This window comes from Seriola dumerili, unplaced genomic scaffold, assembly GCF_002260705.1.
Source record: "Seriola dumerili isolate Sdu_G_001 unplaced genomic scaffold, Sdu_1.0 BDQW01000097.1, whole genome shotgun sequence".
Taxonomy (NCBI): Eukaryota; Metazoa; Chordata; class Actinopteri; order Carangiformes; family Carangidae; genus Seriola; species Seriola dumerili.
Genome location: NW_019174352.1, coordinates 1,089,371 through 1,116,669, shown reverse-complemented (window position 1 = coordinate 1,116,669; position 27,299 = coordinate 1,089,371). Strand labels below are relative to the sequence as shown.

Genomic DNA, 27,299 nt, shown 5'->3' with positions numbered 1-27,299 from the left:
TAAAAAAAAATCTATTGAATTCACTTGAGTAAAGAAATATATAAGGAACCAGTTTTGAGGACTATGAGTGATATGGTGGACATATGTCTTTTTTCACTTCCTGTCCCCCCACACCATTCAGCCTCTACAGAGTCAGCTGTCTTTACGCAGAACCTGTCTGCACTGGCTGGCATTAAAACCTCATCATCTGCCAAACACAAAGACTGGCAGGAAAGGTCAAGAGACAGAGGGTGGTGGGAAGCTGGCATCAGTCTCTCAGCACACACGAACACACATACACACACTCACATACTAGTGCACACAAGCATATTATCTCACACACACTCTTACATGAACACACACAGAGGATTATCTATACATACACAAATACAGTTTCATGCAGACATCAAGTAAATGTGAACACATGTAAAACCTCATGATAACAGATAAACACATGCATACCACCAAAGATGAAAGGTCAATTGTACATGTGCACACACAGATAACACAACTAAAAACAGAAAGGTATACAGTAAATATCAATCAAACATACTGTAAACACACTCATAAATACAAAATCATACACAAACCTACATACACACACACACACACACATGCACATGCACAAAGCTCTGGGGATTACCCCTGTCAGTGCTGAATGTGAAACCAGTCGGATGTCTTGCTGAGACACTATGGATATTTTATAGGTCTCCTCTCCTCCACAAATTATAATGAATCTTTCATGAGGTTACATCTCATTGTGTGTGTGTATGTGCAGTTGGGGCATGTGTGTCCACATGTGCACAGCTAGCGCACAGCTAGAAGGTTACATAGTGGGTGGTTAAGAGTAATGCGATCACCCTGAAACAAGGTAAAATCCCTACCTTACCTCAACTCTCCCTACGGTACCTAGTCCTTGAAATGAATGCTTTCTAGTGGGGTAAACAGTGAACCAGCATACAGGTATTTTACTGTGAAAGCCTCTTTAAATGGAAACATAACACAAAGCTATTTGTACCTTAATGCGGGAATAGACTTTATTTTTCTCTTTTGAGATGGTCACAGATTTACAGATTTGGCATTTACAGTATCATAAAGATTTGCTGTGACATGTTGGACCTGAGCAATCATCCCACTTTCACTGGTTCACAGCAAACCTTTCACCCATTTCTCCTTCTCCTTCTCCTTTCTTCCTGGGCTTGCTCTATCCGGTATTCCCAGGGGGAACAGTCAACTCCAGCAACACCACTTGCTTAGTTAACCCAGACATTGGTTAATATGTCTGCCCTAGTGTGGTAGCTGCAACGATGTCCGGGAACTTCAGCTGCTTCCCCAGGTCGACCAGGAGCTTGCTACATTTACTTGAGTAGCAATATGATCTGACGACTTCCTCCACCACTGACTCATCCATTTTATCTTGTGATGTAGAGGAGAGTTTTATCCCTTCATTCCATTAAAGAGTATTCAGATCAAACTGTTTGAGAAGGGAAAATCACTTTATTCAAACTGTTCATACAGCATTAAACCTGTGACTTAGAGTCACACGGCTTTGTTCTGAAGGGATCCAAGCCAAAAAGGTTTGAAACCACAGCAGCAGATTACATTTCAGCTTGTGAACTAGGCTCATAGTTCCCTCTTGCTTTCCTGCTGCCTTATTATAACCACTGCACCCAACAGAGGATTTAGCAGTAGGCTATAATTACAGACCACAGGTAAAGTGGTGGGGTGCAGTGGGCGGCTGTGTTGAGGGTGATGTGGTAAGGCCTACTGTTGTAAGATTGTAGTATGTGATGTGGTCGTATTCTTGTTGTGATATGGCGCCATCTTATGGTAGCAACTTGATATATATGCAGAGTCTTAGAAGATAAAAGATAAAAGATAAAATACTGAAGATCGGAACAGAAAATGTTAAGAAGATGAGATCTCTGATTCTTTGTTACCATGTTAGTCTCCTATTTTCTATTACACTTATGTTGTTCACAAGCAGTTGCTATTCCAATTGAAGCTCTGAGCTTAATATGCACCAGATTCAGTACAGTGTTGAAGGCTGACAACCAGATGTTGTCTGTCACCACAACAAAAAAAAACAAAAAAACGCCCAGGAAACAGGCCCAGGTGGCTCTAAAAAGCACCAGATGGAGATAAAAACAGCAGTTAACCACAAATTTCCCATGATGGCACTGGCAACTTTTGGACATAAATCAGTCAGAATATTACCTGGATCACCAGGAATAGTAATAAGGCCGGACACCACGCTGCCAAAATGTTCAGACTGTGGATTTACAGAGTCAGATATCCCTTCATGTCTTCAGTCTGATCAGAATAACTATTACTTTGGGAGTTTATGATGATATTAGATAATAACACGTCTTTTATATCATGGTCTAGAATTAGGAGGAAATAAATTACAATGCAGCTGTATAATGCATGCTTTGGGACTATGGGATCAAAATAAAACCTGTAATCCTGCCAATGGACACTCTTTGTGTCTAACAAAATACTTCTAGACTGAGTGTGTTCTATAATGAAATGTCGTTTTTTCTACTTAGGAATGTCAGTGTGTCACACAGGATCATGTAGTGCTCATCCCATTACTTTATATAAACAAATTAACAATTTTTATTGAACAGCTTCTGCTCCGTGTGAGAATTGAGGACGTGTCAGTGGGCCATCTGGAGAGTATTACAATCTAAAACTAGAGGATTGACCAACAGGGTATGAACTGTCTTGGTTGTTTCAAGCTCTCACTGTCTCTCTCTCTCCCCCCCTCCTGTTGGTTTTCTCTCTCATACCTCAAATGCACAAACTGCAGCGAGGGGAAGGGTGGGAGAGAGACACGCAGAGAGACTTGGAGAGAAAGGGGCTGGGAGGGACTGTGGGTGAGGCTCACTTGGATCCAAAAGACATTGGAGCAACGACTGATTAAAGAAACAAGGCAGAAAGTTCTGGAGCCACAACTCAAACAGGACGAAAACTCTTTCTGAACACAGCAGGAGGAAAAGTAATATTCAGCTACTAAAGGAGCATCAAGGATTCCTTTCAACACAGCAAGATTGACTGAAGCCACATGGATTGATCTCTTTCTTTCGTTTGGAGTGTTTTGTTGTACGCTGCAGGAGCACTACAGAAAGAAATACTGGGCAACGTCTCATCATCACTGACAGGGCCTTTTATTACTGCAAAATTGTGAGTGCTAGGTTATTGACAGAAGTGCTACAGTAATGTCAGGCAGAGTGGTTCCTGCCCTTCTCTTATCTCTGTGTCTGACTGTGGCTTCAGTCCAGAGCCAGGGTTCATCCCAGGATGCCTTTATAATCCAGTACCTGGAGAGGAGATTGGCTCAGATGGAGGTAGGTGGCTCATTACTATTGCCTATTGCAATGCTAAGTATACATGACTTTACATATAGAGTATATTCTACTGTTTTGTGCTGCTGTGTATAAATTAAGATTACTTCTCTTGCTGTTAGAAACATCAGACTTTAAACTGAGCAGATTAACACATTTGAGAATGCACTATGTTCTCACCACACTCAGATCATCTGGCTGCAATATTGTTGGCATCCTCTTAGCTGTCTGGCTGATAATGTGTTCTTGTTATGGGTATCTGGCTGAGTCAACAGATAGAAAATATGTTAGTCAGATCTGTAGAGATAAAGTAGGTAAGGTGCTATATTGTACTTAATTTCAGAAAGCTCTCAGACACTTCATATCACTAACGTTAGTGATTCATGCTTTTAAACCAGACTTTTCCTGAAGGTGTAGTGTAACTGTAGCACAAATATTAGATATCATTAGCCACTATAAGCTAGCAAACACCTGAAGGTATTAAATTGAGCAAGGGCGTTTCTTATTGCTTATGAGCTGGACTTAAGGCTACATTTGTAAGAGGAACAGTGTGTTATTTCTTCTTTCAAAAGTTCAGTTTAATAAGAGAATTTCTTGTTTTTTTCTGAATAAAGAAATTAGTGATAGTAATTAGTTATAATTATTTGATGTTAAATGCTAAAATGTAGTATAACAGACCTAGTAAGGCTGTAGCAGTACAGAAAGCTCAGTGCATGAGTCGAGCAAGGTTGTGTTGTATTGCTTATATGAATTCTAAAGTCATTTGCTTGACTTAAGTTTGCTAGCATTAGCTAAGATTAGCCACCATAAATCAGTAGTCATAGTGGACCAAGAAAGCCTCTAGCAGCAAAACTGTACTGATTTAAGCAAGGTTTTGTTTTATTGAATGAATTCACCTTTCCATTTATAAGAGGAAGAATGTGTTATTTCCTCTTCATTCATAACTGTTTTCTTGTGTCAATGAAATCAGGAGCGTCTGAATCAATGTGAGCAAAACACAGTGACCTTCACCCAGAAGACCTATGACCTCTCCTCTGAACTGAGGAGTTATCTGTCCTCTCTCAGTGTTCTGAGGTAGGCCTGTTTGAAAGACCTTCTTTTAACAGTTATCCTTAATGGACAATTTAACAAGAGTGTACATGAAATTGTGTTTTGCTCCACAGATCAGAGGTGAAGAGCCAGGTGGACAGCGTGTCTGTGCGTGTAGACCGTATGGAAAGAGAGTTGGAGTATCTTGAAAACAAAATCCCCACCCAGACCGACATCGAGATGGAGGAGGCTCTGCTGGAGCAACAGATTAAGGCTGCAGAACTGGACCAGATAAAAAAGAAAGCCAAGATCAAAGTGGAGAATGGTAGGAAGTAAAGTGTACAGTGTGTGTGTGTGTGTCTTTGTGTTTGTGTGGCACTGATTATGATTATAGCATTTATCCGTCCAGTGGTCAAAACTTAGGTATCAGAGGAGGAGAATGCAAGAGAAGAAAAAAGTAAAAGAACAAAATATTAAAGTTGAAAAGACATAATCCAAGCCAGACAAACAGAAATACACAGAATGTACAGTATTTTGTGCTTCAGTTCAATAAAAATTAATTCATTGTGTTCTCTGGGATTCACATACAGATTGCAACACAGCCCTGAGTCAAATCAAGTCTCTCAAGATTGTGAAGAAGGCAGGAGACACCTATGGTTCCTGGTTCAAGGATCCCTCAGACCGATCAGCTAAGGTTTGTTCTTTTTTGAAGATGATTACACTAATAATGTAATGTTTACAGTAGACAGCTGCTTTTCTTTCTTCGCAGCAGAGTGTGCTTATCTTATATTGGCTGCTGATGAGCGATCACTGAACATTTTCTCATGACACTCAAAATTATTTTTTTTGGGGCTAATTCACCCTGGATCAGCACATCCATTCTTTCAAGCTGCACCAATGAAAATTTTTGTGTGAAAGTGGGACTACAAATCCATAGAGAATTATTGCCATTTTTGCCATACCACACAACTCTGCCAAGCATTTTTAACATTTTTCAGCTAATCGTTTTGGTTTTACAGCCTGTAACTTTACTGTTTTGGTTCACTCTCATCACTTTAATCAGTCCTGTTTCCAGATGCAGCAGGTACTTATCAATGCAAAAAAAAAAAAAAAAACCCACTATACACTAACTGTGTATAAGACTAAAGAGCATACTCTAAGTTAGGGGCTATGTGGTAAATTGTAGCATTAAACTGGTGGAGCACCTAGCATTGAGCACTGCTAAAGAGGTAGATATTTCCATCAAGGAGTGGTGACCAAAATAAAGCTTGAGGTAGAGTAAATATTTGACTTACATTTGTCAAAAGGCCAGAAACACACTCCAAAAGAATGTTAATGTTGTTCCATGTTTACTCGATAGCTGCAGCTTATTAGCCAAATCAGCTTAACATGAAGTGTGAAAGATGTGTTTACAGCTTCTAAATAATAATAAATATATATAATATAAATAACTGATAATGCTTTAGAGTTATATTTCGATGTAAATTTGGGGGTGTTGTGATTATGTTTATTATATCAATTTAGTAAAATAGAGAAAAATCCACACAATACAACTGAAACTTTAAGGTAAAAACTCCTTTTCATAGTTTAGTAGGACATTTTTTTTCTATTCCTGTGGAAGAAGATGCAGATGCCAATTGCATCAACACCACAATTTAAGAATATCAGTATATCACTATATTTCAACTAAGAATGGAAAGTATAGGCTGAGTTTTACAATACTGTTCTTACTTGCAAGTGAGCTGGTCACACATGTGAATCCTTCAGGTCTACCTGCTCAGTGGAATTCGTAACAACACTCTGCTGGAGTATGTTTCTCTGCAAAGCTTCACAGAGAGGACCATCACCCCCCCAGCAAAAGTGGTGCAGCTGCCTGCTGAGTGGCAGGGGACAGGTCATGTGGTCTTCAATGGATTCCTCTACTACCATAAGGCAGATACACCCAACCAGATACTGAAGGTGAGTCAGAGCTTAATACTGTACATTCATGTTCCCATCCAGTATACGTTTCATGTTGATTTCTGCCATTTTGTAAAATAAAAAAGAGTATCCAACAATCACTGCGAGGGTTCATGTTACTTGGCAACAGTTGCTGAGTACAGTTTATAACTGCTGATCTCCAGCCTCAGATGTGAGACTCTGATTTCATAGCTGTGTTTAGTAGACTTGCTGTGCAGCTTTAGAGACTGACTTCAGATCACGTCAAGGATCTTTGTCACTGGGGAGTTGATTTTTGTCCTATTTCCTTTGCTGCTCTGTGTTAGCTGAGGTCAGTAAGCTAAGAATGCCAAAAGAAACAATTTTGTTCCAGTAAACTGAGCTGACTTTTTCTCAAGATACATTGAGTGTTTTGGAGCAGATGTAACTGCTACAGACGTTTACTGGGGGAAAATAGAATTCAAAAAAATAAAATAGAATAAAATGCAGTGGAACATTTTATTCTACTGCAGAACTTAAAGTACTGTATAGCGCCACCTTCACAGAGCCTAACTATAGCATTTTAACCAGGATTGTATCAGGATTATATGAAATATCTCAACAACTATTTTGTACAGACATCTCTAGTTGCTGACATCGTTCACATCGTTGACGTATATGGTTCAAAGTGAAATGTCATTGTCTTGTTTGCATGTGTTTGCACATATGCAGTTCTGTGGTGACAAAGATACCTGGCACAGCTTATAAAAAATAAAAACATGATGAGCATTTATGAATGAGTCTGTTTCCAATGGTTTCCATCACATAAAGGTAGACCTGGTGAATGGTACAGTGGTGGATAGCACACTTCTGCCAGGAGCAGGTCGCCTCCCAGTCTACAGTCTGAACCCCAACACCTATCTGGACCTCGCTGTGGATGAACTCGGCCTCTGGGTCATCCATGCTGACCCTGAGTATGGAGGAAACCTGGTTATTACCAAACTGGATAAAGGTAGAGATTACCGCACATATACATATACAATCATATATAAGTAACCTAATCTATACTTAGTACTTTTGTTTTCTTTCTATACCTCAGGAACTTTGGCAGTAGACTATACCTGGGATACACAATGTAAAAGTCGTGATGCTGAAGGTGCGTTCCTTATATGTGGGACCCTCTACGTGGTCTACAACACACGCTATGGAGGACGTTCCACCATACAGTGTCTCTATGACATCCATGATTCTATCCACAGGTTGGTTTATACACAGACAAACACAAAACATATAGACTGGATATAGCCTACACACACTGTGAAAAACAGGAAACAAGGTTAAAGTTCACATAGACACACCATGAAAATAAATTTATCAATTATCAGCAATGGTTTCTCTAATTTTAGACTTATGAATCATATAATTTCTTTCTCAACTGAACCTGTTTGCTAACTAATTAAACATTTTCTCTTTTCCGTTCCATGTATCTGCAGCGATGAGAGTCCTGTGATGTTCTTCCCAAAGCGCTACACCAGCCACAGCAGCATCCACTACCACCCCGGAGAGAAACAGCTGTACGCCTGGGACGACGGTTACCAGACGATATACAAAGTGGAAACACGCAGAAATGACCAAGTCGTGGCAGAATGAAGATAATTTGCAATGTTCATCCTTCAAAACACATGTTATCACTCAAAAAAAATATTCAGCAATACACATCACTTATAAAAGCATCAGTTTAGAAACGGTATCATCTGATGAGTAGTTTATAATGTACTGTTTTTCAGTATAGTGATCCTTTGCTGGCAATGGATGCTACCTTTATTGCTGTTAATCATTACAGACATAAAGATCATGTCCACCCAAAGGCATTTTATGCGTAGACTTTATACTTTGTATCACCATAATAAAGGGCATTCAAGTCTCAAGTTTATTTTCATTAAATTGGCCTAATGAATGAAAATATTCACAATAAGAAAGGCTATCGTATGCTGGTCCAGATGTGATGTACAGTTGGGAATTTCTCAGAAAGCTTAGTTTTTGTGACAACTTGATTTTACTTGTGATAATCGACATGTTCTGGTTGCTTACTAAACACCGTCTGGACAACTAAAAAGTGTTAATGACCTACATACTGTGCAAACCTGTACACACCTGTCATCTAGCTGCACCTGCATATGCACACACAGTGTACTAAACATTTTGCATATTTCATATAGGGACATATAATAAACTATCTGTTACTAGTTCCAAAAAGTTCAGAGAATACAAGCATTATTTAAGTTAAGTATCTATTGTGTAGCTGTAAGATTTAAATGAGATGTGATGTGGTTTGGAAGCTTTAACAGTACCTTGTAGATGAACATCATGAGATCATTATTCCTTCTTACAGGATGTATACAGAGAGCAGTGATGAGCTCAAACTACGTCATAGTCATAAAGCAGCACTCTGATACTGCTTAAATGATGGTGGGGCAGTATAGCAGTACAGTTTCCTATAAGTATTTGTATGACTCACCAAGAGTGATGTATCATTTAAAATTTTTAGTGGCATCATCAGAGTGGATATAGAGAAAAATGTAAAACTCTGAGCTTAAAACAAGTTTATGAATAAGAATTTACTTATCATGTTACTTGAAATGTTAAAAAATTAAGTTCTGTTTTGATGCTATGTCACGTGACCACCGTCACCAGGGAGATCCCAGTGCGATGATCTCAAGTCCACTCTTCTTTGTTTAAACGTCTTTGATTCATCCCGCCCATTTTCAGTTGGTAGTGACGTAAGAAAGGGGCGGTTCTAGACTAGTGCGACCGTTGAGTTTGACAGCAGCGACTCACCAACTGGCCACCGTTGTCTGCTGTGATTTTTGAAACGAGAGAACCTGTGTTCAAACAACTGTCTTTTTTATAACCATGAGGAAGAGAAGCAGTAGCAACGCCAGTAGGAGAAGCTCAACAAACAGAAGACGCAGTGAGAATTTGCGTTTCGATGAATTCGGTTTTGCTATTCTTACCAAAAGAAAGGACCAAAAACTTCATCATCGATGTCATGACTACAGGTGCGGGACAGCGTGACGTTACAGTTGCTACCTTCTGAAAACTAGTTAGCATGAAACTAACGATAGCTACTTAGCGTTACCTTGAACTTTATGTCATAGCTCAGGGCATTTAAAGTTCTTGAGACGTTTGAAACTGTTGACTTTAAACAAATCTGGTACTGTTAGACGGATAATGTTTCATGTAACTCTTTTCATTCACTTGTAAACGTTAATTAATGACAGAAAACGTCAGTTAAATGGTGGTAACGTCAGTGCTTTGCAGGTTTAAACTGGTTTAAGCGTTTGTGGACACTTGCTTGTCATTTTTTTTGGTGTGTTAGAATAACTGAAAATGTTTATCAGTTCGTGTCATTTGAAGTGTCTCAAGTGTTGACAACATGTTGGTTACTCATGTACCGTAAGTTTAAGATATGAAAAGTCATTGCCAACATTGTTCCAATTATTGTTCGGTGATGGATGGATTAAGTTAAATTAAAGACTTCAAAAATAAAACAAAATGAATAGATAAATAAGAATATCTTTGTTTTCAGAGTAGACAAACCAACAAAACGGCATTTATTATGCGTAATGTAAATTTCTCTATTGACAAAGCAACACAAATTATTTCCTTTATTTGGATTAAATAGTTCTGGTAGGTCCAATTGTAGCTTTTCAATACTGGAAACTAGAGCAGCAAGCAACAATTATTTTCATTATCAATTAATCTGCCCATTATTTTCTTTATGAATCATTTGACCTGCAAAACAAAACAAAAAGTAAATAAATAAACCTCAGAAAATACTGAGAAATGCCAATCACAGTATCCCAGAACACAAGGTGACGTCTTGAGATGTCTTGTTTTGTTCAACCACCAGTCCAAAGCGTGAACATATTCAATTGACAATAATGTGAGACAAAGTAGAGCAGCAAATTCGAACATCTAATAACTTGAAACTGTCAAATGTTTGGCACTTTTGCTTGTAAAATTTGTGAAATAATGAATTGATATTTCTCACACCATACTGTAAGGATTTCACTGGTCACATGTAAATAAACACAATAGCACTGTGAAAAATATCAATACTAGAATCAGTATTAAATCACATCAGCAGGTGCTTGCTCAGGGAGCACATGATAAATTGAATCACATCAGCAGAGATGCATTAACTCAGGCCGGTTGAAGTCATTGATGATCATCCTTCTTGGAATCAGATGTTAAACACTCAATGGCCAGTGTTTGTTTTTACAGAAAATGCCAATATCTGCCTGATTCCAAAAAGTGATGAATCAGTCCAGGCTCACTGTGTTGTGTTGTCTTTGTCAGCTACCCCCAGCTGAGCTCACTGAGGGTCAAAGAGCTGTGTGAGCTGCTCAGCTACTGGAATGGAGCCAGCTTTATTTGCAAGAGCCAGGTGAGAAACTACAAAAAAGTTATAATCATTGGCTGTAATGTTTTACCACACAGTAATTGTTTAAACATGCAGCCTTTTCACTCTCTTGTTGTGTTTTCAGATTGAGCGATTTATCAGAATGGGTATTCCTCCGAGCCTGCGAGGCAGAGTGTGGAAGTGTCTTCTCAACACTGAAAGTCTGAGAGAAAGCAGTGACTTCAACTACCAGGTAAAATACAATGAGATGTGCACTGGAAAGAAAAGACTTGTCATCTTTATGTGAGTAACATTGCTTCGAGTAGTACACACTTGTAGGATTATGCTGTGAGGCTGGGAGTCAAAACAAAATATTTTTTAAACAGTGCCACTTAATATTTTACGATTGCTTTTGTGTTACTTTAAAAAATACATACATTAGTTGAGGGAGTGATTTCCACAATTAAATTAGCAATACAATATTCAAATGCCAAAATACCAAAAAAAATATTTTCAACAGCCATCTCTGTATCATTAATGTCAAAATTGTAAAATCACCTACTATGGGTTGCAGATGGGAATTCAGTCTGCAATTTAGAGCTGAAATGATTAGTTGATTAATCACTTATCTAAAAAATAAATGACAAATACTTTGATAATTAATTGTTTCAGTCAATTGTTAAGCAAAAACAAACAAAAAATGACAAACATTTCCTTGTTTCAGCCTCTCAGTTTTGAGGATTTGCTGTTTTTTTGTTGTATTACTGCAAACAATTAATCTATTAGTCAAGAGGAACCTTTCTCTTTTATATCGGTGTAAATTGAACATCTTTGGGCTTCAGACTGTTGGTCATACAAAATGAACAATTTTAATATGTGACCTTGGCCTGAGTTATTTTTCACTATTTTCTGATGAAACAATTAATTGATTGATCTGCAGATTTGATTGGGAAGACGAGTGTTAGTTGCAGCCCTAGTTTGAATTCACAAGTGCATTATCATAGTGCACTAGAACAACCAGTGAAAGAGGGCATTCCCACAACTTGTTATTTTTTGCTCAAGACAAACTACTCAACACAGTATCTCTCAAAGCTGAAGTGTGGCAGCAGTGAGAACACTTGTGTTGTGGCTCGCAGTGACATTATGTCTTTCATACAAAATCAGCAGCAGTGGTTGCCCAGCAGATGTCGCAATTTTGACTGCAAATGCTTTGAAACAATTAACCATCTTTAGTACAACTGTTTCATAGTGGCTCAGTGCTTTGAAAAGCTCAATTTTCCCCCACCACGACCCAAAACCATGATTTTATACATTTATCCAGTCCATGACCAAACCTGGTCATGAGTGACAATCCCTCCCCCTACTCTTTTATTCATTCATAGCAGCACTTGTGTCTTAATTTAATTCTAACAAGGGAATATTGTGCTTTCACCTACAGAAGTGCTTGTCAGAGGTGCGAGGGCCCCTGGTGGACTTGGGTGTCAGTGAGTACGGCATCCTCTCAGCAATAGCAACACTCAGCGACACACAGAATGATCTGGACTTGAATCATCAGCAGTCCTCCAGCTGTCCTGATACCTGCTACTCTGTAGATGACATCACATTGTTTCGACAGATTGCCTTGGACCTGCGTGAGTTCAAACAGGGCCATATCATTATAAGCTTTGTGTGTACGTTGAAGATTGTTTTGCCGCCCTGTTGACAACCGAACCACTTACCAAGGCAGTAATTGAGGTTGTATTTAAAGTCACTTACACCACAATTCTGGTACCACATCATACAGTGCACTTCTTTTCTAGTATTGCACCATGTCTAGGTTTAAGGTAGAAGTTATGTAATGATCAGGGTTGAACTTGAGAAATGAATGCAAATGAAAAAGAAAATCAAATATCAGAGTACACTAGGTAGGAATAGACTTTTGGTTTATTGTTGGAGGAAAATGGAAATGTACTTCATATTAATTTGACCTGTTTTCATAGAGCGCTCCTTCCCAACCCACCGCTCTCTGATGGGGGAGAGCCCAGAAGCCATCGAGGGTCAGGCCAAGCTTTTCAGGGTCCTCATTGCCTATGCCAAGTACAACCCACAGGTTGGATACAGCCAAGGTAACCGACTCCAAGGACACACTTTCTATGGTTTTAAAACTGTTTCTGGTATTGCGACTTTTTCAAAAGATCAAACAATATTAAAAGTACATGATGGACAAATCTTTGACAGGGAAGGAAAGAAGAACTTGTGAACATGTCAGGCAAATCTAAAATATGAAGAAACACATGCTTCTCTGTATTGAAGCATGGGTGAAAATGAACATAAGGAATGTCTAGTACTAGTATTAATACTTACTACCATACTATTAATACTAATATTAATACTAGTACTAGAATGCTAGAATAGTGACTGTTTTATTTAAAATGCTGAGGCAGTCATGAGTCAACTGGGGAGTTATTTGCTACAGATAGCTACATTACTTGATGTGACCACTTGATGGAAGCAGAGGACCAATAATTTATAGAGTGACTTCATCATGCAGGAGCCTCCCTGCTTTGTGCTCAATGAAATGAAACATGACTTTCTAAATTTCTACATAATTACAAGTTTGCATGCCATAAAATACCTAGGACTAATTACCTTTTTTTTTATCTGGAATATTAGAGTTTATTTAAAGTATTTGATGGAGGGAATTGAATTAAAAAATCAATTATGCTAAAATCTGATTGAAATTTTTTATTTTTTTATTTCTATTTTTTTATAAAGCAATTATGTAAATGTTTTCTCTTAAAATATTAGGTTCAGATCAGAAAAATATTCTGAAATGTTTTCCTTTTTGTTTCTGGAAAATACTGTCATTAATTGTGACAGCATGGCATACCAGTAAGTGTAAAATCCAATTAAAATGAAACTTCCCTTCCAATTCGTGTTTTAGAGTCAACAGCATTAACTCTCTGCATCCCAGTATGTCCTGCCTTGTATGTCGCTTTCATATGAAATATATATCAAATTTAGGAGGAAAGATTCAGAGGTTAAGTCAATGGCAGATATCCATAATTTGTTGTACAAAGTGTGGATACATGCTGTCATTCTGCTCAGCAGTGTACCCTCCTGCTATTGTTTCTGAAACAATTTTCATTGTCTCAGGCATTTGATAAAACATGTTAGATCCTGTACCTTAAATATTTTTATCCTGTAGGAAATGCAGTATTGATGTGTTTTGTGTGTGTGTGTGTGTGTGTGTGTGTTTGTCACAGGGATGTCCTACATAGCTGCTGTGCTGCTGATGCAGTTGGGAGAGGAGGAGGCATTTTGGGCTTTGACCGCCCTGTTGGATAAACCCAGATATCTGGCTGAACTGTTTGACCTCAGCCTCACCAAGTAAGAATGGGCTCACAATATATAATGATGAAATAATATCTATCTGTAAACTGATAATATAGGAGATTTAAGAAGTACTTAGTATGTACTTTTAAAACCCAACATTCAGTGATTTGTGTAAAATGAATGAAAATCAGGAAAAAAGTTTATTTTATTTTTTTTAAGGTGTGTGTCATCAAATTCATGAAGAAATCTTTACCATATGTTATGAGTGTAAATAGACATATTAATCCAGAGAAACAGTAGCCCAGCATGTTGCAACACAGCTTTTACATTAGGATGTGGGAAAGTAAGGTCTTTTTAATTTTAGTTTTTTAGTTTTTAATTTTAATATCTTGCAGTAATACAGATATGATAAAAAATCACTTCCATGTAGGCCTTTGACAATAGTATATATTGATGTTTAAAATTTAGTTTATCTACCAAAGTCTTTCTTGGAGCTGGTGATCTGTGGAACAGCTGCTTTATGCTAAACAATGCTGTTATTTGTGGTCTAATCAGGGTCCAACATCAGGTGAAGGTGTTTGACCAATTCCTGAAACACAGGAAGCCAAAGCTCTCTCAGCACATGGTGAGTGTCTTTGGATTTTCATTTTAGCTCAGATTTTCACTCAGTGTTTGTACTGTATATAGAACGAAAGCCTGATGATATACTTTAATCCGGACTGACTGAGAAACATGCAGTTATGAATTTCAACACGGTAATGATTATGATTAGACATTGACACTGCGAGGAAATGTGGGTGCTTCTGTTTGCACTGGGATGATTTGACTTGCCTCAGATGGAAAATACTCTAAAAAATCCAAACAAAAAACTTGATGTCAAGAAAAGTGTGTGTGCATGTGTGTGCATGTGTGTGCATTAGTGTTTAAGGCCATATATGGCCAAGTGATGAGTAGTTCATCTGTGAAGGAGGGGGCCACTGTAATATATCTGTCATCAGTTGGGCCTCTTCTGTCATTTACTCTCTCCAGGCTTGTCATGGTGGCAATATTAGTGGTTGTACTGGGAGGCACAAACCTACAGTTGTGAAATTTCTCCCTCAGTCCCTACTGTTTTGTTTGCTGTTTAAATACAATATTTTTACTAAGTGCATTTATTGACTCTCACTGCAGACAAAAATCACCTTTTACAATTAGTTATATAGTGAAAACAAAAGTGAGATCCACACAAGCAAATTTCACATCATCTCATGAAATGGGACATGTAGCTTCAGCTGGATTTCTTTTGCCCAAAGAAAATCAGCTTACAAAAAGTGTTCAATGGTCTGTATGATTTTGAGAGACGTCTACTGGTATTTTATTTATTTTGACCTACGGTGTCTAGACTTAAATGTTTAGCTGTATTATTATTAGGGCTAATTCTATTATATACCTTATTCTTTTTTTGTTTTATGAGAAATGTGTGTTCAGCATAAGTTTGTTATGTCCTGTGAAAATCTGCAAAGGTCTGAAAATGTCCCAATGACATGATCGCTGTTTGGTTTTTACAGATTCAAATGTTGTTTTGCTTCAAAAACTGATCACTGCATTTTACAGAGAACAAGGTATTATGATGAGGTTTGCTCAGAAAATGGTATTGGTAACTAAAAACAAAGAGTAAAGTGCTGATTAAACATAACTGAGCTGAGAGTTATTTCTCAAAGCAAGATGGATTGCCAGGAAATTCGGTGCAGATATTCATGTCTACCACAGGATGTATTGTAATAAGACCAAAGACCAATTAAGACCAAATACCAGCATAACCAATAATATTTCCATCAGCTTATTTTAGCATTTAGCTCAAAGTGCTGCTGTGCCTACATTCAGTCCCACAGAGCTGCTAGCTGAGCTGTAGAGTCTTAGTCTATTTCAAGAATGATTTTCTAAATTTCAGTTTTGAAAACAGTGAGTCTTCTTCTTGTTCTGCCATGTTGCAGTTGAAACGTTTTTCTCCTTTCAAAATCTTCAGTCTAAGAGTGTGCACACACTAATGCATTCACTGCCACCATTTATGCTGCTGTGTCTTTGAAGGGATTGTTATACTTCACGTTGACTCAGCAGGTCTGGAAGCAAAGCTGCCCTTTTGGAGCCAAAACACACACACATACACACACCACAGAGCCTTATTATCAGCACAATACTTTCCCCCTCTTACAGAAAAGCCTATTAGAGACCAGAGGTCAGCGTTTCCTTTGTAATAGAGCTGTTCAGCACAGTTAAGGCAAGCAAGCTGTAAACAAGTTTTTGGACTTGTGCTGTACCCTCCAGATCTGAGTAAACACAGGCTAAGTGCCAGGCTTAAAAATGAGGGATGCATGATATCTTATTTTTCAAGGCACATGTTCACAGTTTCAAGCAGTGATAATTACACACAAGAATTATTTGAAATGTTACAAACACACTCTGATGGTTGTTAATTAGTCTGTAACAACATTTAGCAGAAAGTATAAAGCGCTAAAGTTATAGCACTAAGTTTATTGCATGCATCATGGAAGAACATTTCATTTAGGAGGTCTGTAAAGGAGTTTATTTGGCAGAAACTGGCAGAGAAACGACTCTTGAATTCATTGTTTGTTTATGTCAAAATCAACGCTCCCCGTTTTTCCCAACCTCCCTGCAGGAGTCAGTGGGAGTCTTATCAGTCCACTTTGTGATGCCATGGTTCCTTACACTCTTCACTTCCTTGCCCTGCTGGGACTCTGTCCTTGCTGTCTGGGATCATATTTTTCTCCATGGTATTTACTCACTCAAAAACACACACACATACAAGCAAGCAGATGAAATGCACTGACATTATTGTGGATTATTTTGCTATTTTATTTTTAGATTTGCTCACATTCACTCAGTGGGGAGGAGGGATACTTTTGATAGGGTTAATAAATGGTCTTTAATGTCCAAGGCAGCACTTCTTTCTTCACTGTGACTTTTCTGTATTAATATGGGCATAAATCAGTTTCGTCCAGTGTCAGGAAAGAGCTTAGTATGCTAATCAGACTGGTTAAATTAGTTGGTACATCACAGTAATAAGTGTTTTTCACCCCATCTCTATGTTATCTCTTTTACACCTACTTTATATTAATAAAGTATAAATGTATATTACAGCAGGCATGTTTGGAAATCCCTCTGTTTCTCCTCAGGCCTGTCAGCTGTGTTTCGTATCGCTCTGACCATCATCGAGCTCCTGGAGCCTCGACTGATGGAGCTGAATGATGAAGGAGCAGTGTTACCCCTGCTGCTGAGAGTACCTGTTGATGTGTAAGTCAAGTGAAGCTGTACATGGGTCAGCATTATTAATGTACACTATCTGGTGTGTTGACTTAATGTTGCTTCTATGCTTATAAACAGTGTGTTCTGAGTGTCTCGTGACATTGATCATTTTCACATTTTGTTTAGCAAAAATAACATGAGAAATGTTGTCTGAGACTCACATCTCTAAATAATGTCCCAGACCACCCTCATGAATGTACTGAAAACGATGGGTCCTACTGAAGAATGTGCAGCACAATTCTCAGAGCTGAGAGCTCAGTTTATAGATTTGGGCCCCAGGCAGCTCATGAATATCAATCGGCCCATCAGGACTGGGCATGTTTTGACACTGAGCATTCCAGGAAACGTAGAGTGTCATTGTTTTGCTGTGGTTGATTTTGTACATGTTTGGATTAAACATCCTTTATGCTAAATTAGTTTCTTCAATGGCAGCCCACGCTGCTTTCAGTCAGACCCCTCTGTCTCTCTTTCACTATGTTCAATATAAACGTCACATGCTGGCGGACATGTTTTGTTGACATGGAGCTGTAGTTATGGCAACTCAGCAGGGTCACTGGGTTTGTGTATACAGCCAGTGTGTGACGGACTGGTGCACAGTGATTATTAAAATCCAGTTTATCATATTTGTTTTAATAGATAAGCTCCCCTCAGTTACTTGAATTTAATGTCTGCTTCTCATTGTAGAAAAGGTCCCATTACTTGGACTTAAGTTTTTTGACCTTGGACAGAGATCTTTAAAGCAGGTGGATAAATGGAGCAGTTTCCATAAACATGGCTGTGTCACAGGCAGTGATAAAGCACTTTATCATGAGCTAGGAAAAGGTGTGCTAGGTACGCACCAACAAGTTTCAAAGTGGATTATAAGGACAAATCTTTAGTATTATTGTGGAGAACAGTTAAACGACTGTTTAACTGACCATTTAATGGTTTATTTGCAAGGTTTTAATCCTGGCTTTCGTGAGAACTTAATAACACAGACGGCTTCCAACATTAATCTATATTTTCTGTGCTACAGGAAAAGAAACTGCACATTTTGATCCATGTGTGAACCACCTCTGCTGTTTGCATATGCATATATCAAGGGCAGTACTGACGGTCCCATTTTGTCTAGCTCTGGTGTTCAGTGGGCAGCTTGCCATCACGTCACATTGAGAAGTCCTTGTTGGCTGCTTGGCATCATTATGAAAGCCTGGTCAGAAGTCAACACTAAGTGGTCTGACTGTCTCCCAGGGCAGGATCCCCTTACGCTGGGAAGATACTGTTGAAGAAAGAGGGAAGGGGAGAGCTAGTTGGGTAAAAGAAAGGAAAATGAATGGAGAGTCAGAGAGAGTAGCAGCTAGAGAAGGATGGTACACTAATTGGGGAGAGAAATGAAGGAGGGGGAGCGAGGAAAGATCTTGAACCTCTCTTCATTTTCTTTAAGGATCTCTGCTCTGTTACTCAGTGTGAATGGTATAAATGGGAGTTGTCATGCAGCCATATAGGCCATTCTGATTAATGATTGGTTGAGAGGCTCATCCATCTAATGCGCCTGTCTGTCTACATGGGGCTGTCAATCAGCTGTCACCTCGGTCACAGGTTGCAACAATGGTTCCCAAAACACCCCACATCACCAGTCAAAGAGCAGGTTCACTCTATGGAAGGATTCATACGGTTTCTGTCTGTCTCTCTCTGTCTGTCTGTTTTTCCAACATATTGCTGCTGTTGCTTTCTCCTGTGTGTCCTTTGTTTTTCCAGCCCAGTTTAGAGGAAATCATGCCCACTTACATATGACAGAACTGAGCCATAATCTCAATTAAAATCTGGAACAAAACTGAAAAAAAAAGTCCTCATAATCCTGCACCAACAGTTAATAAGTCATTAATTTACATTTTTTGTCATCAATCATTGCAATTTTTCTTACCGTCTGGCTTAAACCAATTATTAAACCAGCCATTAAAAAAACCTTCAGGATGTATTTTGTTTACAAGAAAAATAAATTTTATAGTCTTTTTAAAACTGATTAAAACCATAAGTAAATTTTAATAAATTTTATGATGATATACAGTTGAGTTATTGTTTCATAGTAAACTATGACACATCATTTTTAAACAGGAGCTTCCACACAACTCACAACCTTCACTACCCCTGTGACTCATTTACCTCTTTCTCTTAGCGCCTCCTTTTGTCTCCCCTTCAGAGTCCATATCTCGTGTCCCCAGCCCTGTCTCTCTCTTTCTCCCCTTCTATACCCCCTCCTACTCACTTCCCATACACACTGTTTTTCTTGGTGCCCTCCACCAGCCCTATCTCTTTCTCTTTTGTTTACTCCCCTCCTTCGCAATAGTCAATTCCCATAAACCTCTCGGGCTATCCAGCCTCCCCTGTGTTCCCTTTTTTTTCTGCACCCCCTTTCCTCCTCTATACCTCCTTTCATTCATTCATTTATCCTCATTGACACATTGACACCCTCTTTCAGCTAGAGGGGTTGACAAATCATTTGTTTACTTCACACTGACACGACTGGCTTCTATAAATTCTCTGCTTTAGTTTTTTCCCTTCCCGTTCAACTGTTTGAAAATTTTCAAATGCATTCAGACTGAGGATCACTCAGTGGTTCTCACTTGCTTTGTTTGATCACCTTTTCGACATGATATGTGTTTTAGATTCTACTGCTCAGGGGTTTAGAAAACCCCCATTTTTCCATTTTTTATTGAGATTTCAGCAGGTCAGAGGTTCATCCTACAGTAAGATAATGAACCAAAACATTTGAGGAAAATAACCAAATGGTGGCTTGACATTATTAACTGGACAGGAGGTGAAAGCAAAGCAACCTGCAAGTGCAACATGTTTGTGGGAAATAATACAACAGTGTTGGGACAAACTTTACGAACAATGTTTCATTTCCATCCAAATGTATTAGCTTTCTTTTTGAGAGTGAGATAAGATCATTATCAATCTCAGGTCAAGTCAAGCATGGAGTTGGAGTTAAGAGACTTTGTTCAAATGTTCAAATTTTTTTTAATTATATCACCTGTTTTCCCATCGTCCTCTCTCCCCCTTACCCACTTCCATCCACAGGGCCCAGTACACTGTTTTGGTCCCTGCCCTGTGGGCTACTGAGGTCCAGGACTGGGAGCTTAAATGTATGAACAGTCTGGTGATGGACGAGACCCACCATGCATCCAAAGCAGGTACCAAACACAAACACAAACACACACACGCACACACACCCGCCCGTTACCATAACCGAAACCTAATTCTAACCCTAAAACTACAACCGAGTCTTAACCTTCAAACAGCCCTTTCAAGTTGTGAGGACAGCCCAGTGTCTTCACAATGATGGTTTCAAACCAAAATTTGTCCACACAACCTTAGAAAGACATATACACACACATTACACACACACACAAGTAGTTGTTCTTAAGCAGGAGCTCATAATGCAGAGAGACACTGGGGACCACTCAGCACACAGTCGCTCAAACTCTGGTAACTCATTCAGCCTACATCACTTAACCTTCAGTGGCACCCATGCTGATCCTGTTACACACAGTTTTGTTGTCCGGTCTTAACATCACTGTGTATGGTGGTTGGACCTTAGGGAGGAGATCTCCAGCTTGTTCCTGAGAACCCTGTTACAAAAGAGGGGAAACAATCACCCCTTGTTCACCTCCTTCCTTTATTTTCTCCAGTTTATGAATTGTTAAATGCTGGTTATTTGTCTTGGTAGATTGTGAAATCTCCATATTATCATTTTTTTTCTTCATTTACCATCTTTCCATGTAGGTTTTTAATTTCAGTTTTATCATTTTAATATTTAGATCACAACAAGGGGAAACAATGTGCTTATCAGTAAATGTTTAAAAAGAACTACACATTTAAAAGCTGCCACCTTACATCTCACTTAAAGCAAACCATCAAGTCTTATAGTCTGTTCTAATATTCTTTTATAGAAATCACCATCACATACTTGTACATTCTGGCTCATTTGCAAGAGATGGCCCTTAAAAAACTTTTACTGTGGGTGTGACATCAATTGACAGGGATCCTAACCTCCAAATGACTGGTGACAAAGTTCATGTAACCGACTGCTTGTGTGAGTGCGTGCGTGTGTGTGACTACTATAACTTGACAGATCAAAAGAGCTTTTCCCTTTTGAAGGTTGTTCAGATATCACCGCCACAAGATCTGGAAACCCGTCACCACCGGCGTCTCATCTTCACAAAAGACAGCCAGAATGGAACGCAGACCTGATGTGCATGTATGTGTGTGTTCATGATTGTGGATGTGCACATGTGTGTGCATCCTAAAAGGAGGCGATAAGGATGAGTCACAAGTTAGTGGCTGCAGGACTATGTTTGTCAATGCAGCTGGAAAGGCAGAAAGAAGAGGAGTAGGGGAAAGAGACTGCTTGTGTGTGTGTGTGTGTGTGTGTGTGTGAAAGAAACAATTTTGTTAATGAAAGAGTATTTGCGAAAAGGGCAGGAGAATCTGATAGGGCATTAGAAGTTTCGTTTCAGGGCAACTGAAATCCACAAAAGCATGTTTTATGGTGGGGATAATCCATAACCCTGTGTTTGTGTATGTGTGCCCACCTGTGTGTTTGTGTGTGTGTGTGTGTGGGGCTATGTGAGTCAGGATGAGTCATCCTTATTTGCTGGCCTGTCAGACTGTCTAGCCCTCAAGGCAGCTGGGGAAACAAGCTGATTCATTTGCTGCTTCTCCGACATTCCTGTACTCTCTTTCTGTCATACACTTTCACTCACTTTCTCTGTCACTGACACTCAGCATCGTCATGGGGTTTTTACAAATATTGTGGCATGTATTCCACTCCCCCGTTAACGGTTCAGGGCCTCTCGTCCTATAAACAAATGCATGTTGTTAGCAGCTCACTGTAATAGCTGGTGCTGGAAAAAATTTCTGTCTATGTGGCATTTAGAGCTGAAAGATAATTGGTTCTAAAGATAGGGAGTCTCATATGCTGTAGAGATTGTAAAGGCATTTGAAGCAAATTAGACTGTTGAAATAAAATTGACATGAGGTGGAAGAAACCACTATAGAGAAATGTGACATGGCATCATGTCCTGTCAAAACATATCAAATTCATCATCATCATACCTTTTAAATCTATTTTTAGGTTGCATGTAGGTAACACACACACATATACACACATATATATAGATTAAGTGATTCCAATTTGGTGGTAAAAAGTCAAGGTCACTGTGACCTCAAAAAACATGTCCATTATCTGGCAAGAAAAGAGAAATAAAACAAAAGAACATCAAAAAAATTGGGAGAACAATGATAAAAACAAAGCTGTTCTGATAGTGAGGGGGAGTTCCACAGTGCTGGAGCTGAGACAGTATCAGCATGGTCCCATTTTGTTCTCAGACCGTGGAACTTTTAACAACCTTTCTCTGATCTGAGTGCAGAATAGGGAGGTTAGGAGTTCTGATATGTACAGCAGAGCCAGACCGTTTAGTGATTTAAAAGTAATCAATAGAATCTTAAATTGAATTCTGTATTGAATGGGGAGCCGGTGTAAGTGTTTGTGAGAAGTCTTGCTGCTGCATAAATAAATAAATAAATAAATAATGAATTGCATGTTTAAGTTTAGGCAAGAGGAAATGAAGGTGTCTTTTTCAACTATGTTATTCTGTAGCATTGTTTCTGTAGCATTTCTAATGTATAATGTTTAATATAGTCTGGGGCCACACAAGATGGAAGAGACTTGCTGACAATTCAAAGAAGCCAAGGGGCAGTGATTCCAAAAGTCTCTTTGAACAGCTTGGAAGGGAGAATATCAAATTTAGAAGTCATGAGATTAGTGTGGGACACAATGTCAACCAAATCCCTCAGGGCAATGGGGGTAAATACATCTAACAGCATGGTGGATTGTGCAGGCTCAGGTGAGGGTAGAAGTGAGCCAGCAGGAGTAATTCATGCTTTGATGCTTTGATGATCTTATCAACAAAATACTTCAGGAACTTTTCACAGTCCTCTACAGATGTGGCACAAACAGTTGCTGGGGCAGGGTTTACTAGGGAACCACAGACCTTATTTCAGGCATCTAATCAAAATCCATGAAAAAAAACCATTGACTTTGAAACCAGAGGTGCAAAAATGTGAACTATTTTCCAGGTTTCAGCTCTCATTCCTGCAGGACTCTTTTGAAATTTCAGCAGAATTTCAGACTACATATATGTTTTTGACACAAAAGTGAAGTGAAAAGGTTTGTGTGCATAGTGTGGTGCATTGCTCCAGTAAGAATCAGTGATCTGAATGATATTGTTGTGGAGTCTTTCAGCGGTGACAGTGGGGTCCCTGGGGTCTGTCCAACACCAGGCTGAGTCAGCAGAATTGAAGTGACTTCGTGTTATGCTGAGTCAGGCTGAGAAGTAGAGAGTAGGTAGATGTGTCCCTCTGTCCTTCTATACAGGCTACTTCCCTATTGCACTCTGCTTGTTTTCCTTTCTTCCACCTCTCCTTCTCTTTTCCCTTTCTCTGAACACTTTTCTCTCCCCTCCCCGTCCACCCAGGCCCCTCCATAATTTTCCTTTTCATTCAGTTCTCTCATACCTTCTTTTCACCTTTTCCTCCTTTCCTGCCCTCCGTCATATTCCTCCTCTCGTTTGTTCCATTCCCTTTCCTGCCCTCTTACGTCTCCTTTTTTCCGTGACTCCTCCGGTGTAATAACAGATGCCAGAGTCCTGTTCTCCTCAGCAGGCTCCCATGATACCTAGACTATTTTCTTCCTGCTCACCCACTGCTCAAGCAGTAAAGTGACTCAGCATTCATTTTATTCAGTGCCCCCAAACAACCTCCTACTGCCGGTGCAGATTTCATACTTCAATACATTTTTTACTTTATGATGATTTATAATATAATATAATGTATATGCTTTCAATGACCGTCCTGGCTGTGTAGGATTTGTGCAGTGTAATTTATTGATGTAATAGAATCAGCAGGATGGCCATATACTGCATGCATATCAATATGGTGGCAAATTTGGCTTTTTTTTTTTTTTTTGACACTTTGACAAGAGAGAAAAAGAAACGCTTGAAGCCAGCATCAAATCCTGTTGAATATTTTAGCAAAAATTGTATAGTATTTGTATTTAGTGTTTTGCATCACATATTGTATGGATGTGTTTCTTAACCCTCCCCTCAGTGAACTCTATGCCCATCTGTTCTCTAAATCTCTGTGTTTTATCCCCTTATTCACACCATTTCTGACCTCGCTGTCCATCTGTTATTTGGCTCCAGCAGATTCACTGCCGTAGTTTATGTATATTCATGTGTGTGGGGTGTGTGGTGTGTGGTGTGTGTGTGTGTGTGTGTGTGTGTGTGTGTGTGTGTGTGTGTGTGTGTGAGAGTTAGAGAGAGTGTGAGTGGGCAGGGGGCAAGGCTGCATCAAAATCTGTGCAATACTTTGGGAAAACAATGACAACACAATATGATATCTGGATCAGGCACAAAGTACAAACTTAGTGACTTCATGTCTTTCACCTTTCATGCTTTTGCTTTCATTTCTATTTCAGATAAACACAACAGCTGAGGTAGATATGATCAAAGTGCAGGTTTTTGCACAACTTGGACAAAGAACTGAGAACATGCCCTGAGGGTATTGAAGATGGAGCAGATAGCCCATGTTGAAACAAGCAAGGTCAGGTTAAAATCAAAGGTCAAAATAAATTAGCCTAAGTTCAGAGCTGGAGCGACCACATACACAAACAAACAGGTTACAAGAGAGGTGATGAAGAATGTTTCAAGGGTCAGAATCTGGAGTTTATGACCTACATAAACAAAAAAGTGTTCTCTTTGCAGCACTAGTGTTGGCACCCTAAGGGTCGGTGCTAGGGGTCATGAACACACACATAGGTCACAGTTGAGTGACTCAAAAACAGAGTATCCAAAATGAGAAGGTCTTTTAAGTTCAGCTGAGGTTATACTTTCTGGACCTTGCAAGGCTTGTCACAGCTAAAAGCCTTTTAATCAATGGCCTCCGCATCAAAGTAAAGTGAACTTTGGAAGATAGAACAGTGTCTGTGAAATAGAATACTTTCAAGATGAAATAAATGACTTTCAACATTCTTTGTAGGTATTTTTGATTGATAACAAGTCACTAAACCTCAATATATCAAGTAATTATTGCATTGTAGATGTAACAGATTACTTTCCATACATATTAACTTTCATGAAGGTAGGATTCATTTTAGGTAGGTCTATGTGAGAAACTGGCAACTGAGTGTATGTATTATGTTAATTGGATATTTTGATGCTGGTCATGTTGCATAAATTGAACCTGTGTTTGCATGACAACTTGTTATTACAACAAAAGTAATAGGATCTGCAAACTTTGCAATGCTACTAATATTTTTTTACGATAAAAGATGTTACCAATGGTAGAAATCCTGTATTTCACAAGCATGTCTCGCCCAATGTAGAGGTTAAATGGAGGTTGTAGAAAAATATGAGGGTCATCTTTATTATGGTCTTGTGGTCTGAGGCTGATGTGGAGGTTGGATTGCTTCTATTAGTCCCGCAAGAATGTCACCTCCCTAACCTGGATAAGGATTCTTAGCTGTAGGCACTTAGCCTACTTATGACCCCTTAGTTGGGGCCTGCTTTCTAGTAAGCTTTGCCCTCTGTGTGAGTTTGTTGTAATCCTCTCTCCCTCTCCAACTCCATTTGTTTCTGCTGCTTGAAGTGGAATGCCACCTGCTTGATCAGCCCTGGTCTAATCCCCTATATCTCATTAGATACCTCTCCTGTGAATATGACCTGTATCATCTAATTTAGCATACTGAAGCACAAGAAGGCCTTTAATTTTTATCACATATACAATATAGTTGGAGAGCCTCTGCCTCGCTCTGTATAAGCTGGAATTACCCGGTCGGGCCTCCAGCAGAATGAGAGGGTCAGGGGTTCTGTTTGTGTAGGTCTGTGAAGGTAAATGACCTGTTTCACTAACCTCTGTCTTTAACTCCTGTGGGACAAAGAGGTCATAAGTTAAGCTTGTTTGTCTACTATCCACCACCAATGACCTAGATATTTTTACCAAGTTCCTTTTTAACTTCCATTTGACTAGCAGGTTGCAGGAAGTGGAAATGTGTGTGAAATATGATATAATACTGAAAAAATTAAGCAGAAGAATTTGTTCCATAATTCATCTTTCTCATGAAGCTTTTGTCACTTGATGGTTGACTTTCTGTCCAGTGGATTCAGAAAATATTCAGACCCCTTCAATTTTTGCTCACTTTATTTTGTATTAGATTTAATTTTTTTTTACTATTATTCTACAGGCAATAATCTATAATGGCAAAGTGAAAACGTCAAAATGTCAAATCTCTCAAAAAAGTTCTTGTTTTGCTGTGGCAGCACAGATTGTGTTCAAGTGCATCCTGTTTGCTTTAATCATCGTTGAGATGTGTCTATAACATGATTGGAGTCGCCCTGTGGCAAATTGAATTGATTGGACATAGTTAAAAAAGGCACATAACTGTGTATCAGGTCCAGCGATTTATGCTACATGTCAGGACAATGACAAAGTCCTGAAGTAGAAGGAACTCTCAGTACAGTGAGGCATAGATCAGGGCAAGGGTATAAAACTATTTGAGCTTTGAGTGCAAAGTGGCCTCAAAAATTCTAAAAAGGAAGAGGTTTGGAACCACTAGGACTCTTACTAGAGCTGGATGTCCTGCCAAACTGAGTGACCGGGCAAGAGGGACCTTGTTCAGGGAGGTGAACAAGAATACAGCCAGAGAACAACAGTTTGCATGTCCTCATATTCCCTCATAAAATTAGAATCTGGTTAGGGATTCCGTACTTGTTTGCACATGCACTCCTTAATTAGATAAAATTAGGAGAAGAATGAATTATTTGTGATTTGTGTATAAATGTGCAAGATGATGGGATTAGAAGCCGCAGGTAGAAGAGGAGATGGGAGGGTAAGGAGATAATCTTTTTAAAGGAAAAGAAAGGAAAGCAGTGTTGGCTCAGATCCTGCCAAGCCCCTGAATACTT

General features: G+C 39.0%; 2 protein-coding genes across 2 annotated transcripts in view; both read left to right on the top strand.

Annotated features, from left to right (window-relative positions):
- The first annotated feature begins 2,840 nt into the window (after positions 1-2,840).
- Positions 2,841-8,200, top strand: olfml1 (olfactomedin like 1). Its single transcript, XM_022746261.1, has 8 exons — positions 2,841-3,329; positions 4,297-4,400; positions 4,490-4,680; positions 4,946-5,049; positions 6,123-6,314; positions 7,104-7,284; positions 7,372-7,531; positions 7,766-8,200. The coding sequence occupies exons 1-8, from the start codon at positions 3,201-3,203 to the stop codon at positions 7,920-7,922; spliced, it is 1,218 nt and encodes a 405-aa protein (XP_022601982.1). The 5' UTR covers positions 2,841-3,200; the 3' UTR covers positions 7,923-8,200.
- Positions 8,201-9,185: 985 nt separating this feature from the next.
- The window catches only part of LOC111222473 (TBC1 domain family member 8B-like), a 52,686-nt gene continuing 34,572 nt past the window's right edge, over positions 9,186-27,299 (top strand). Inside the window, exons 1-10 of the mRNA XM_022746209.1 lie at positions 9,186-9,331; positions 10,635-10,722; positions 10,823-10,930; positions 12,116-12,308; positions 12,657-12,782; positions 13,923-14,046; positions 14,548-14,617; positions 16,649-16,763; positions 17,166-17,283; positions 20,356-20,468. Coding sequence (XP_022601930.1) covers positions 9,186-9,331; positions 10,635-10,722; positions 10,823-10,930; positions 12,116-12,308; positions 12,657-12,782; positions 13,923-14,046; positions 14,548-14,617; positions 16,649-16,763; positions 17,166-17,283; positions 20,356-20,468 — 1,201 coding nt within the window. The remainder of the gene's footprint in view (positions 9,332-10,634; positions 10,723-10,822; positions 10,931-12,115; positions 12,309-12,656; positions 12,783-13,922; positions 14,047-14,547; positions 14,618-16,648; positions 16,764-17,165; positions 17,284-20,355; positions 20,469-27,299) is intronic.